This window comes from Camelina sativa, chromosome 3 (genome assembly GCF_030686135.1).
Source record: "Camelina sativa cultivar CO46 ecotype springtype chromosome 3, ASM3068613v1".
NCBI classification, from domain to species: domain Eukaryota; kingdom Viridiplantae; phylum Streptophyta; class Magnoliopsida; order Brassicales; family Brassicaceae; genus Camelina; species Camelina sativa.
This window is the reverse complement of record NC_141882.1, coordinates 29,599,747-29,614,506: the sequence shown is the minus strand read 5'-3', so window position 1 is coordinate 29,614,506 and position 14,760 is coordinate 29,599,747. Positions and strand designations below refer to the sequence as shown.

The 14,760-nt window shown below is 38.0% G+C and overlaps 1 protein-coding gene and 2 pseudogenes across 1 annotated transcript; all 3 read left to right on the top strand.

Annotated features, from left to right (window-relative positions):
- Nucleotides 1-524: 524 nt before the first annotated feature.
- On the top strand, nt 525-2,994 carry LOC104778253 (uncharacterized). Its single transcript, XM_087507055.1, has 3 exons — nt 525-1,092; nt 1,191-1,619; nt 1,846-2,994. The coding sequence occupies exons 2-3, from the start codon at nt 1,515-1,517 to the stop codon at nt 2,866-2,868; spliced, it is 1,128 nt and encodes a 375-aa protein (XP_087363181.1). The 5' UTR covers nt 525-1,092; nt 1,191-1,514; the 3' UTR covers nt 2,869-2,994.
- Nucleotides 2,995-4,797: 1,803 nt separating this feature from the next.
- On the top strand, nt 4,798-8,799 carry LOC147947856 (uncharacterized; annotated as a pseudogene).
- A 62-nt stretch (nt 8,800-8,861) lies between these two features.
- On the top strand, nt 8,862-11,115 carry LOC147947855 (uncharacterized; annotated as a pseudogene).
- Nucleotides 11,116-14,760: the final 3,645 nt, after the last annotated feature.

Here is a 14,760-nt window from a genome sequence, read left to right as displayed (position 1 = left end):
TTGCAGATAGACAAGTTTATCTACAACTAGTATTAGTTATTTTTACATTTTGGTAAATGGGCTGGTTTTAAAAACTGTCTTGACTTTTTAAGTGTTTAAAGCCATATTTGCACTTTTAACTTTTAAGTGTACATTTCTCCAAGGCAACAAATTCGTCCCAACTAAATAAAAATCGAACTAGAAGGTCGACCAAAAATTTATTTTTCCTTCAGTTCAGAGCGGCCTAATTCACCGTTACCCCATCCCAACACCTAGTTGTTAAAATTTAATTATTTTCTTGTGGAAAAAATTGCACGTGAAAGAAAGAGAGAGGAACCAGTGGCATTGGCCAGACCAGCCTCGAGCCCTCTGCCTTTTTTTTTTCAATTATAAACGCGTTTTGTTTGTAAGAAGATGACTATATGGTCAAATATAGTCTTCTGGCCAAGTAACACTACATTACACTCACTTTATATAAACAAAAAAGACAGCACACCACACACTTCATATGATATATATATTACCCAACAGCTACCAGTGTGTATAATGGACACTGAAAATTAAAAAGAAAGACCAAGAAGCCAAAATGCCAAGATGCTAAGAACTCTTGTGGTCTAACACACCACTTCGTTAAGATCGTTTTTCTTACTTTTTTGCTCTAGTTTTCTTGACCAAAGATGCAGCCGATCTTTCATGCGATCCTTCAAAATGACCTTCCAGCTTTTCTTGGTTTGGTCGAAGAGAGAGAATCGTCGCTGGAGGAGAGAAGCGAGGAGCAAAACACAAACAACACGGTTCTGCACATGGCTGCGAAGCTTGGTCACCGAGAACTCGTCTCCAAGATTATTGAGCTCCGACCGTCCCTCCTCTGTTCCCACAACGCACACGGAGACACACCTTTGCATCTTGCTGCTCTTCTTGGAGACGTAAACGTAGTTACGCAGATGTTAGACACTGGACTGGAACTGTGTTCTGCACGCAACAACAAAAACCAAACACCTCTCCACTTAGCTTGCCTTAACATTTTCATGGTGGCTGGTAAACTCATCGTGGAAAAGACGTATTCAGTCGAACTCGATGAACTCAATTTCGCCATATCAAGTGGAGCTACTTGTAAGTTTATAGTATATATATACAGCGTTCTCAACATGTTTTCGTACATAATCTTGTATGAACTCACCGGCTCACAATTGTGTTGGGATCACTGTCAGGTATTGTTGGGTTTATACTGGAGAGATTTCCAGAGCTAGCTAGGAAAAGAGCTTGGGTGGTTGAAGGCGGCGCTCCATCAACGCTACTGCATCATGCGTGTGACAAAGGGGACCTTGAACTGACAAGTATATTGCTAGGGCTCGATCATAGTCTAGAAGAAGCTCTTAACACCGAAGGTTTATCACCTCTGCATCTGGCAGTCCGAAGAGGCTCGGTACTAATCCTGGAGGCCTTTCGCATTGTGTTTCGAAGTTCTCACGCCGTCAAAAGAGACAGTCTTTCATCTAGCTGCACGAAACAAAACTATAGATGCCTTTGTTTTCATGGCTGAGAGTTTGGGCATTAGCAGCCGAGTTCTTATGAAGAAAAAAGATCAACATGACAACACTGTCTTACATGTTGCTGCTTCCGTGGCTGCTTGTGCTCCGGTGAGTAGCGCTCTCTCCTCTGTATTCCCAAATTTTGACTTTAGTTACAAATTTTTTTGACTAGCCAGATATACTTTATGTTAGGAATCCAACCTTGACTATAAGATGATACTTAATATTCTAATATACAAGTGACATATTGAATCAATTGGCTCACTTACTGTCAATTTATTTGTTTTGTGTTTGTGGTGTTTCTTCTCACATATTCCTATTGAATAAGCTGCAGCTTATAAGTTACATTGTTGGTAAGAAGACTTTAAATATCAGAGATAGGAGTTTTGGTGAGCAGCTAATTAATATCAGAGATAGGAACAAAATGGGTTATCGAGCTTCTGACCTTGTACCTCTAGAAGCCAAAGACTTTGAGTTTATATCAAGCTGCCTGAGGTGTGACGACACCAAGACTTCAGCAGAACTGGAGTACTCTAAGAAGGCTGAGAACAATCAAGATTACAGAGGCCACTCTAATTATCCAGTAGATAATACTCACAGACGCTCTCATGAAAGGGAGGTTATACGGTTGCTTGAGCTAATCGGAATAAGCACATCAGAGATAGCAGATAAAAAAAAGAAAAGCAAGAGACATGAGAATAAAAGGGGTCGTAAGAGCTTGGAACATGAGATGCATATAGAAGCATTACAAAATGCAAGAAACACGATTGCCATAGTGGCGGTCCTGATTGCTTCGGTTTCTTATGCCGGTGGGATAAACCCTCCGGGCGGCGTCTACCAAGATGGGCCATGGAAAGGGAAGTCAACTGTAGGCAATACGGCAGCGTTTAAAGTCTTTGCAATATGTAACAACATGGCACTGTTCACGTCGTTGAGCATTGTTATTCTTCTCGTTAACATCATACCTTACCAGAGGAAACCCTTGAAGAAATTACTAGTGGCCACGCACAGGATGATGTGGGTTTCTGTAGGGTTCATGGCAACGGCTTATGTTGCGGCGTCTTGGGTGACCATACCTCATTTCCCCGGATCACGATGGTTGTTTCCGGCTATTGTCTCCATTGCTGGTGGATCACTGACGGTACTCTTTTCCTATCTAGGAGTTGAGACAATCAGTCATTGGTTTAAGAAGATGCATCGCGTAGGAGGAGGACTACCGGTTTGTTTTATCAAGAAAACCCGTGTCAGAGATATACCTCCCATTTCAAGGGCCAGTTCAGATCATACAGTGTCTTCCCTTGCAAGGACCAACTCAGACTTCGCCGCCTCCGAAGGATCCGGCTACTTCACCTATTGAATCTTTTGGATTAAGTGTCTAGGCATAGGGGACGTAAACAAGTACCACCTATGTTCTGTCTTTAAGAGTGAAAATCCAAAAGAATATTAATTGTCATATATGTTTTAAATGACTAGTGTTCATCTTTTTGCTTGTTTTTAATGATTACTTACTAATAAAAGGAGTTGTTTCAAGCTCCTCAGGCTGATGAAACAAAACCTAAAAACTCTCTACCTTCTCTCTAACCAAAAACCGCCGCCTCCGCTTAGTTTAACCGGCTCCGGTGGCTTCTTCAGCACCGGAGTTGGGTTTCTCCCTTTATTTTGTCTTTGCTTCTATTTTTTATCGGCGTATTCAATTTTTTCTTCCAACAACAGCAGATCTAGATTTTCAGATCTATAATTTTTTTTAAGCTTAGATCTTCCTAACCTTGGGTTTAGCTTCTTGGCTCTTGTTCTTTCCGTCAAGTTTATCCTCAGATCTGGCCATTTTATGGCTGAGGCAGTCTCCAACTGTTACTTCACTGCCTCTGATGAAGATTCTTCACCAACGCGAGATCTCCTTCCTGTTTTTAAAGAGTCGTTCCTCCTGAATGGTCTCTAGGTTTTGGTAGTGTCTCACCGCCCCCGGTAGCTCCTCTTTGAAGCAACATAAAGGGTCGCACGGCATGCTCATTCGTTTCTAACTAGTGGTAAAGGAGGTTCTTGCAATTTAAACCGTTGTGTGTTTTTTATTCTCTCAGATTTGTTTTAATTGTCTAAATAAGATCTAGGGTTTAATTTTTCTTTTTTTGGATCTCTTGATTCTGTTCCGGGAAGTGAATGGATGTTGTGCATTTGTCTGTCTGGATTGTTTCCCCTTAGCTCACCTTGTTTGGTCTTAGTCTCCGGGAGGGTTTTGTACTCGCCGGCTTAAGTCTCCGGAAGGATTAATTTCCTTGTCGGCCTTTGTATTTTACTCTGAAGTTATTATGAATATCAATGAATCATTTAGACGAAAAAAAGCTCCTCAGGCTATCCACGTCAGCCAATTCTAAAACACCTTAGGAGATGCCACGTCAACTTTTTTTTTCTCTCATACTCGAGTTAGATGCCACATCACCTTCTAATATCTCTTCTTTTTCCCTTTTTTCTCTTCTAATATCACACAACGTATTGTTTTGTTTTGATGGAAGCCAATTAAAAGGGCCATCTTCGCAATAATACTTAAGCCCATTGATTAAACTTTGAGCTAATAAGCTCATAAATCTAAAATATTCCAGACTCGAGAAAAAAAAACCTTCTTCATCGAGAACTCTTCCTCCGCTCTCCACTATCGTCATCGTCATCCAAAAACCTAAAATTTTCAATCGATTCAACTTACCCAGAAATTTAATAAAGAAACAACAGTTATAAAACCTCTGAGTTTCCCTACTCTGTCTTCTTCAAAGTCCAATTTAATGGCTATTATCTCCAAAGTCATCAACAAGTTCAGAATTAAAATCTATAAAGTCGACTACCCTTGCCGATTATACAACCAAGCCCAAAAAATACAGAGAACCACTACAATCTATAGATGGAGAAATCGAACCATTCAGATTTCAGATTTTTGATACCATTGATGGAGACTTTTGCAAGGAAGACGTTTTAGTCCGCCTCATCCATTTTTGGGAAGCTCGAAACTTCAAGAAAGGAAACATGCTTATGGGCGTTGAACTGCTTCTCATCGACTCTAAGGTATGTTGACTATATATGTTTCCAATAAACTCTTATGAAAAACGAAACCTAACTGTCAAACTTACAGTCTAATGCAGTCCAAGCCTACATACCAGCAAACCGCCTATTCCGCTACGAAGGTCGGCTGAAATCCAACTCTGTTTATACACTCAACAATTTCATGATCATTGCCAGCAAAAAGGTGTACAAAGTGTCAGACCACAAACACGTGATCGTCTTTACGGAAAAAACATCAATGGTATTGGAGCCTATTGGAGACCATCAGATCGACGAACAAAAGTTTTGTTTCCGTAACTATGAAGATTTCGCCTCTATTGTAGACACAAATGCAGATCTATTTGGTCAGTTAATCTTAACTGTTGTTTATTTTTTAAACCTTAAACTCTGATCCATTTTCATACCTTCTTATTTCTCTGTATGTTGTAGATGTTATTGGCCAGTTACGCCTAATTGTTGGCGACAATATCCACTCCCCTTCAACACTGGAAACAGCACCACAAGTGGAAGGCAGCCGATCAAGTGATAGAGTGTTCTTATACCTCCAACTGAAAGAGTAATGCATTCTTCCGTTATTTTTAAAAAGCAAACCCATTACTAAGTTTACATACAACTAAATAACATAATTCTCATATATAGTGGCCATACTATTTGTATATACCTCTGGGGAACCATTGCTGCACTATTTAGAGAAAGATGGAACCAAAGTGAAGTCAAACCAGTTGTCCTCCTCATCACTACCGTCAACCCAAAAACAGTAGGACGTATGCAATCTTTTCTGAAAGTTGACATAATCTTGGTAAGGAAGAACAAGCAAATTCAATATCTAACAAGAAAACTTTTATACATATTTGCAGCTGCTATGGCACTTAGCTCAACATCTTCCACACGCATATTCTTTGACGCAAACATCACAGAAACCAAACAATACCTGACATGGTATTCATTTCATTACTTACTAATAAACACATCTCCACTTTCTCTTGAAATCGAATCTAACTCAGTTTTGGTTAACAGGTTAGGTGATAATGGTCACAAGACTCCAAAAATTATAAGCTCCTCCTCTGCCGTTACGAAACTTGAGACAGTTACAATCCAGGAAATTCTCCAATTTCTATAAAATGAGAATCCCCAGGTGATGTTCGACTTTCCATTTAATTTAGAATTTTCAAACTTTTGAAACAGCTTCATCTAACTAAACAGTTTAAAACACAAAACAGGAAGCTAGCTTTTACTGTTTTGGTACCATTCTTGACATACAACCACAATATGGTTGGTACTACATCTCATGCAGCAAATGCAACAACAAACTTGAGAAGGCTGATACATCTTTGTACTGCAACTATTGTAAGGAATCCAACAACATCGGTGTCATCAGGTTTCCTAAATTCTAACTCAGACATGTGCTTTACTTAATCTTGCCTTTTTAAAAAAAAAGAATTTAAAGATTTTCATGGCTACACAGATATCGTTTTGAGATAAGAGTATCTGACAAAAACAAAGATGTTGCAACTTTTGTTGTCCTCGATAGTGAGGCCACCAAAATTGTTGGGCGTAGAGCTGCTGATGTTTTAAACGAGGAAATGGAGGTATTGTAGATCAACTATACTTTTCCTTTTGAAATTTTATTACTATTCCAACTTATACACTTATGCTCAGGCTTCCAGCACAGCTTCGTATACTGAAATAAATTTGCAGACCCCAGAATGTTTAAAACATATCGTTGGCAATACTTGCAAATTCCAAATCAAGCTCTCTGAATATAACTTCAAAACTTCTCGCCAAACTGTCTCAATCTCCCGCATTTTGGAAACCATCACTGACCATCCAGCCGAATCATAAGAAGGAAGTTCTACCAAGTTGATTCCTGAAACTCAAAGTACTACCACTACATGCAAATATCGAGGAAAATCACATGTCAATGATTCAACCGATAAGAATGGATCTACTCCGGAGAAACGTCCCCATCTGGATAATAAGTAGTGTTGTTCTTTGTTTTCATAATTTCCATTGTGTGTCAAGACTTATGCTTTTCCACTGTCTTTATATGAACTCTATGTGTTCAAAGGCTTAAATAAATTGAATAAATTATGTTGCTTTATCACTATCGTAGCAGTTATGCTAAAGTACATACTTGAAATATTGTTAATTAGGACAAAGTTTAAAGTCTAATCACAAGAGTTGTTTTATCTATATTACAAATCAAAAGTCGGAAAACTCCAACCAACGTAAGTAAACATCACAAGATGCATCAAACAAGCTCCACGGCCAAAGGTAAAACTACAATGCACTTCTGAAAGTTACAAATACTGTGTAAAACCAACTGATATCTAATATAGCTTCTGGGAATATCATATGCCACTTTCCTCAAGAACAACTCCTTATACTTATTCGTTCATCACATGTAAGGAACCTAAAACCCAGAAAAAGAACTTAGTAGTTAAAGCGAAATTATTGATATACAAATTACAGAAAACATACATGAAAATATCAAAAATACTACATTTTAAAAAAACAGTAAAACCTGAAAATAAGTATCGTCAGTACAAAATTAAATTAATCATCCACTCTTTAACTATCCCACTAATTATAAACAAAGCTCCTCACGTTCTTACAAAGAGTTTCACAACTCCCTAAAGCTTCCCTGACTTCACCAAAAAAAAAAAAAACAGTGACGCCTCACCCTCAATCTCCTACTACCTTCAAAGCTTTCTCACCAGCGTAGGTTTGATATACTCTACACTTCACAAACACCTAAATACCAAACCACACCTACTTATCCAAACTTTTAAAAAAGTTGCAGGTTGGATAAAAGATGGTAAATAAAAAACAAAAGCACAAAGCACCGCTACAGGATACAGACAATCACAGAAAAAGGAAAAGAACTTACGAGCAAGGTACAAGTCACTAAAATTTCTTCAAAAATATAACTAAATAGCGTCGCTTACAACAACCAACTAACCATGAAAACCTGCAGGTCAAACGAGTCGAGATCTTCAAATTCCCATTACCAGCTATTACAATTGTAAGTTTTGTCAATCCCCTAACCAAAAAACCTGGTCAAGAGTCATCGCTTCAGGAAATAGGCCGCTAACATACACTCTGCTATTATCTTTATAGGTGGCTTTTAAAAATGCAACAAACACGGTCCATCCCTCCATCCTGGAATAAGTACTTATATATTAGGACCCCTTTAACACATATACTAATTATAACATTGCATTTCTAATACAGTGCATCATAAGGAAGCCCGATTATATCGGAAAGCAATCATAGTCTCTAAGAAATGGCTACGACACAACAAACGCTCTGTCTCTACAAACCGACGACCTATTAAGCGCCAAAGAATTAACCGAAGCACAACTCACCATCATGCATCTACTTCGACAAATAAAAAAAGGTATATCTAATTCAATAGAACTATTCAACCTGATGTACTACTAAAACTTTTCATTTCTTCATTCAGACAAGGGACAATACATGAACAAAACAACAAAGCATCACCCCACCGCCTATCATGATTGTAAGCTTCTCCAGATAGTACTACTCCATTAAACATAGACCCATGCTAAAGTTTAATTCCTAATTACCAAAGCATTTGCTAAATGCAGGTGGATGCGACAGGTGTTTTGAATACGGTAAGATGATCATCAATAATGTTATTTGACGGCTATGTTATTTACAAAAGAAATATTCTACAATCATTAACATACATTGGATAAACACTTAAAAAAAGTGAAGAGCAAAAATAGAAGAACAATGAGACGTGCCCTTATCTTGTCCAAAAGACTAACCCGCAAAGAACAAGGTCAGTTGCTGAGCATTGGAATCAAAAAACCTCTACAATCTACAAAATAATACCTAATATCTGTGTCATTCCTTATGCATAACACAATAATTTTACAGGTGAATCATCTCAAACGCCACAAAGATTATCCAGGCAAGCCAGAAAAGAACTTCAAGGTCACTCTTCATCCTACAATACTATATCTTCCACAATCATCCTTCTTTAACCCTTGGATAAAATTTGACTATATTTTAACTATTCATCCAACAACATCTATGGCAAAAGAAAATCCAATTTTACAATGCAGCAATTGTAATGCATTAGTATGGTATTCAGAGAAAACGGGTGATGATTTTATAACTGGAAAACCAGTTTTCACAATATGTTGCGGTTAAGGACGAGTTAAACTACCACCAATCAGACAAACTCCTGCATATCTCGACCACCTCCTAGAACATAGCTTCTCATTTCGTATGAACATACGAGTCTACAATTATATCCTAGCATTCACATCAATGGGAGCCAAAATAGATCATACTGTGACATCAGGAAGAGGCCCACCTTGTTTCATGATACATGGCCAAAATTACCATCGGATTGGTTCCTTAATCCCATTGCCAGGCGACACACCAAAGTTTCTGCAAATGTATATCTTTGATTCTGAAAATGAGGTCTCCAGTCGATTGAAGATAATGTCACAAAGAAACACAGAAAACGATCTTTAAGAGGAAGTAGTTGTCGGCTTGCTTAAGATGTTAGATGAACACAATTGTTTGTGTATATTCTTCCGGAAAGCAAGAGATAGATACAAAGCAAATGAAGTCCAAGATTTAAGAATGCGATTGGTTGGTCAAAGAGGTAAGGGTAAGCAATATGATTTACCTCAAGTGAGAGAAGTGGCGGGTCTTATTGTGGGAGATATAACAGACACTACTGGTTACAGAGATGTAATCTTGGACCTGCAGTCAGGCCACTTGCAAGAAATTAGGGACGACCATCCTTTGTTCATGAGCTTGCAATATCCATTGTTGTTCCCATTTGGCGAATATGGGTTTCACACAGAAATCCCCCATGCGGTCACACAAAATGGTGAAAGAAGAAGGACTTACATAAGTATACGAGAGTTTTATGCTTACCAAATCCAAACAAGACTGACCGAAGGAATTACAATCATAAAGTCAGGACGCTTATTTCACCAGTATGTTGTTGATGTATACACAATCATTGAGCAAGAAAGACTTCGTTGGGCAATAGACAACCAAGAACAGTTAAGAGCTGACTTATATAACAACGTATTTGATGTAGTGAGTAAAGGTGACATCGAAGCCATAAAAGTAGGGAAAAAAATAATTTTGCCCTCAAGTTTTACAGGTGGTCCTCGATAATGATAGAAAAATATCATGACGCTATGACAATATGTAGAGAATATGGTAATCCAACTTTATTCATCACAATGACTGCAAACCCTAACTGGCAAGAAATAAATGTTCATTTGGCTACTTATGGAGGCACATCAGGAAATGACAGACCAGATATTGAATGTCGTGTCTTCAAAATGAAACTCGATGAACTCCTTAAAGACCTCGAACAAGGCACATTCTTCAGTCCATCTATTGCTGGTACATTCTCAATGTTAATTTATGTTTAAATCAATTAAAAAATATTAATTACTTACATGATTTACACATTTCGTTCAGTGCTACACACCATTGAGTTCCAGAAACGCGGCCTCCCACACGCTCATATACTTCTATGGTTGGATAAGACACCGAAACAACCAAGTCCTGGTCAAATTAATTCAATCATTTCGGTGGAACTACCTAACAAAAGTGAAGACCCACTTGGATTTGAACTGGTGGAAAAGCACATGATGCATGGACCTTGTGGAATTGATAGGCCATCGTCTCCTTGCATGACAAATAAAGTCTGCACGAAAAAGTATCCCGTCCTTACAATGAGCACACGACGATTGACCAATCCGGCTATATTATATACCGTCGTCGTCCTAACGAAGAAAACACTGTCATCAAAGGAGGAACAAGGTTGGATAATCGCTTTGTCATACCACACAATCTGCCTATTTTGAAAAAATATCAAGCACACATCAATGTGGAATGGTGCAACACTTCAAATGTTGTGAAGTACCTTTTCAAATATGTAACAAAAGGAGTGGATAAAGCAACTATTTTGATCGAGAAAGGTACTACTAACATAAGCAACAATCAAGATACTACAAGGGTTGTCAAGGAAAGAAATGAAATTCAAGAGTACTTAGACTGTCGATATCTCTCTGCTTGTGAAGCTATGTGGCGCATTTTTGCATTTCACATACACCAAAGGAAGCTTTCGGTTCAGAAATTGATTATCCATCTTGAAGGTCAACAATCAGTTGATTACAAACAGACAACAAGTTTTCAATATGTCCTATCAAGAGCTAATATCGAAAGGACCATGTTCACAACATGGATGGAAATGTGTGAACAGTGTGAAGAAGCAAGAAAATATACATATGTCAGATTTCCAATTCACTATGTCTGGGACAATGATACTAAATTATGGCATAAGAGACAACGAGGTTACTCAATAGGCAGAATAGTCAATATCCACCCAATTTCTGGTGAGTTATACTACCTTAGGATTTTGCTCAACTTCGTTAGAGGGCCAAGAAACTACGACGATATCAAAACAGCAGGTGGGGTAATTCAAGCAGATTATAAGGCAGCATGTTATGCAAGAGGTTTGCTAGACAACGATAAAGAGTGGCATTAAGCTATGAATGAAGCAAATAAATGGGCAACAACTTTTCAGCTACGCCAACTATTTTTTCTATTGCTTATATATTGTGAAGTAGCAAACCCACTACGATTGTGGGAACAGACGTGGAAATCAATGTCAGATGACATACCTAACAAGCAACGGCGAGCTTCTGGATTTCCCAGTATGAATTTCAAAGAGGATGAGCTGCAACATTATACTTTGATCGAGATAGAACAGATCCTCCACCAACACGAAAGGTCACTCATGGACTTCAATGATATGCCTAAACCTGATTTAAAAGTCCTAAAAGAATTAGGCAAAATCTTATGGCGACAAGAACAACAATACGACCTAAAAAAAGAGGGAGAAGAACATCATAAACTGTTCAACCAACTTAATCTAGAACAACAAATGGTCTATTAGGCAGTTTTGGAATCCGTATAAAACAATATGGGACAACTATTCTTCCTCTATGAATCTGGGGGAATTGGGAAGACATTTGTCTACAAGACAATAATATCCAAATTAAGATCAGAGAAACGGATAGTCCTACCTGTTGATTCATCTGGCATTGCAGCGTTGCTTCTCCTAGGTGGAAGGACAGCCCATTCAAGGTTCAAGATCCCTCTAATCGTTACTGAAGATTCCATCTGTGAACTTAAAAAAGGTACCATGCTTGCAGAGCTACTAATCAAAACTGACTTGATCATATGGGATGAAGCACCGATGTCTCATCGACACACATTTGAGGCGCTCAACAGAACATTGAGAGACTTGCTTTCCACAGAAGACTCTTCAGCGAGCGAAAAACCTTTTGGCGGAAAGACGGTCCTACTAGGTGGAGACTTCCGACAGATCCTCCCTGTGATACCGCATGGAACCAGAGCCGATACGGTACTTGCATCTATAAGCCACTCATATTTATGGAATTCCTGCAAAGTATTTATGTTGGAAACAAACATGAGACTACACCATTCAAAAACAAGATTCGCAGCTTGGCTACTAACTATTGGGAATGGAATCGCACCAATATGTGAAACAGATGATGCGAATGATAAAGATGAAGGTGAAGTCGTACAAGTTCACCATTCTTTTTTTTTTAAAACCAAAAGGAAACCAACTCCAACAAATCACTGAAGCAGCATATCCACTACAAGAAAGCTCCAACACCACCTTTAAATATTTGACAGAACGAGCAATCCAAACTCCAAGGAATGAGTATGTTGATGAGATAAATGCCTACATGTTATCTCAGGTTGGAGGAGAAGCAAAAGAATTCTGAAGCTCAGATAGCATAGGCAAAGCGGATACAATGGGAGCAGATTATGAAGCACTATATCCTGTAGAGTATTTAAACTCTTTAGAGTTCCCTAGTTTTCCCAAGCATAAGATAACTCTCAAAAAAGGAGTCCCAATAATGCTTCTACGGAACATAAATCAAAAGGAAGGAATGTGCAGCGGTACAAGAATGATAGTCACTAATTTAGGAGAAAGAGTGATAGAAGCTGAAATAGTAACATGAACGCATGTTGGGAAGAAGGTATTCATACCAAGGATTATTTTATCACCCCCAGAATCAGATCATCCCTTCACACTTCGAAGACGACAATTTCCAGTTAGAGTTTGCTATGCCATGACAATTAATAAAAGTCAAGGCCAAAGCTTAAAGAATGTTGTCCTCTATCTGCCAAGTCCATTTTTTAGCCACGGACAACTATATGTTGCTCTTTCTAGAGTTACATCTCCTAATGGCCTCACTATTCTACAAGGAGAAGAATCTAAAAAAGGTGCCACTACAAATATTGTCTACAAGGAAATCTACAATGACCTACCCAAAGACAATGGTAAATCCCTACACTTATTACCAAACAAATGTAATTTATTGACACTCTTCTCTAAAGATGCATGATCAAATTCCATCCAATTTCAGACCGTAGACACACCTTCCAGAACACCAATTGTAAGAAATACTCTAGATTTTAATCCAATGATAGAAAACAACAATGCTGGCTTTTCAATGTAAACCAAAAATAAAACCGACTGACCAAAGTCTATAATCATGCACATATGCAGGTTTAACCAAAAGGAAGAAAGCAGAGTCGGAGAAAGTGGAGGAATGAAAAAGACTCTCAAGTATAGATTAACTACCACAAGAAGAGATACAGAACTTACATCACAAGGATCTTATGTAAACTTCTATGAGACCTGTTTCTGTAAACCAAACATAACAACATCTTTTTTATTCTCGATTTGGAGTTTCCTGCAGTTAAAAAAAAAAATCAAGTCAATTTTAACAAATAGACATCTACTCTTAGTCAATGAGACTAATAATCTACAAACGAAATTTTACGAAGAAAAAAAAGACTAAGTAGCTAAATTTTAGGATGCAACCTCATTTAAACAAAGCTAATCCAAAGAACAATACATAAGTTGTTGGACTACCTAAAAAGGCTAAACAACAATGGATAAAATTCAATGGGCCTACAGACATTTAAATGAAAGGCCCGTTAAAAACAAAAACAAATATCATCACGAAAACATAAATACAAATGATCATTCCTGCATACGCAAAAAAACCATCATAATATAACTGATTTTAAACAACACGATTACCATTTTGCCGGATCAGCTTCCCTGTCGAAGGTAGTTTAAAATATGTAACTACAGAGTATTGAACATCAAACACCCACCTCACCAAGATTCATTGAATTTTAACAATAAATAAGAAAGTCATGGCAATGAATACATAAGGAATTCGAAACAAAAACAAAGTTAACAACCGTCCATGGAACTCTAAACGGCTAAGCTCGAATATAAATAACCAGTCACTCTTATGCAAAGAGCAACAAAAAGAAAACCAAAAAGCTCCAAAAAAAAGCCATGGGAGATAACCCAAATCTCATTTCTACTTTTTCATACGAAACTATCAGCATTAACATTAAAAGATCCAATGAAATCGCCGTCATTATCAGAAGACCAAACACGAATCAAAACCACATCAACATACGCATCCCTTACACCCCAAACGGTGGAGGACCTACCTCGCAAACCTTGAGCAGCAACCTACACTACATTCTATCATATCATGAAATCGAAGACATCGACGCAACAAGAATGACATCAAGGTTCATCACCTTCTTCAACGCAGTTCGAATGGCAGAACCTCCAACATGTAGTTCTATTCTTCTAAGTTTCACAATCACAGATTTCTCTCTCCATGCCAATGCCAGATTAGACATCGACGTCCTCATTGCCGATCTAGAGACTTCCAAAAGACTTCCAACTGCAGAAGAAGAAAATGAAGAGCGCACCATCTGTCTGCAAACATTAAAAGGACGCAATGATATCAACAACCTCAATTGCAAGCACATCTATCACCATGAATGTATAATTCCATGGTTGTATGCAAAACAAAATTGCCCAATATGTAGAAATACAATGATGTAAACTTTTTCATAGATATAAGCTTAAATCTATTACATCAGGTTTGTATTCTCTTACGTACCTATGTGATTTCTAATTTAAAGCTTCAATTCCGACACATAATCAAGTCTACAATTTGTCAACTCGATCTGGTAAACGAACCTTCATAGTATAGAATCAATCTTTGCTCATAGCTCTCCAGGTGTCGACGATGAATAGACAACTAACCATTTC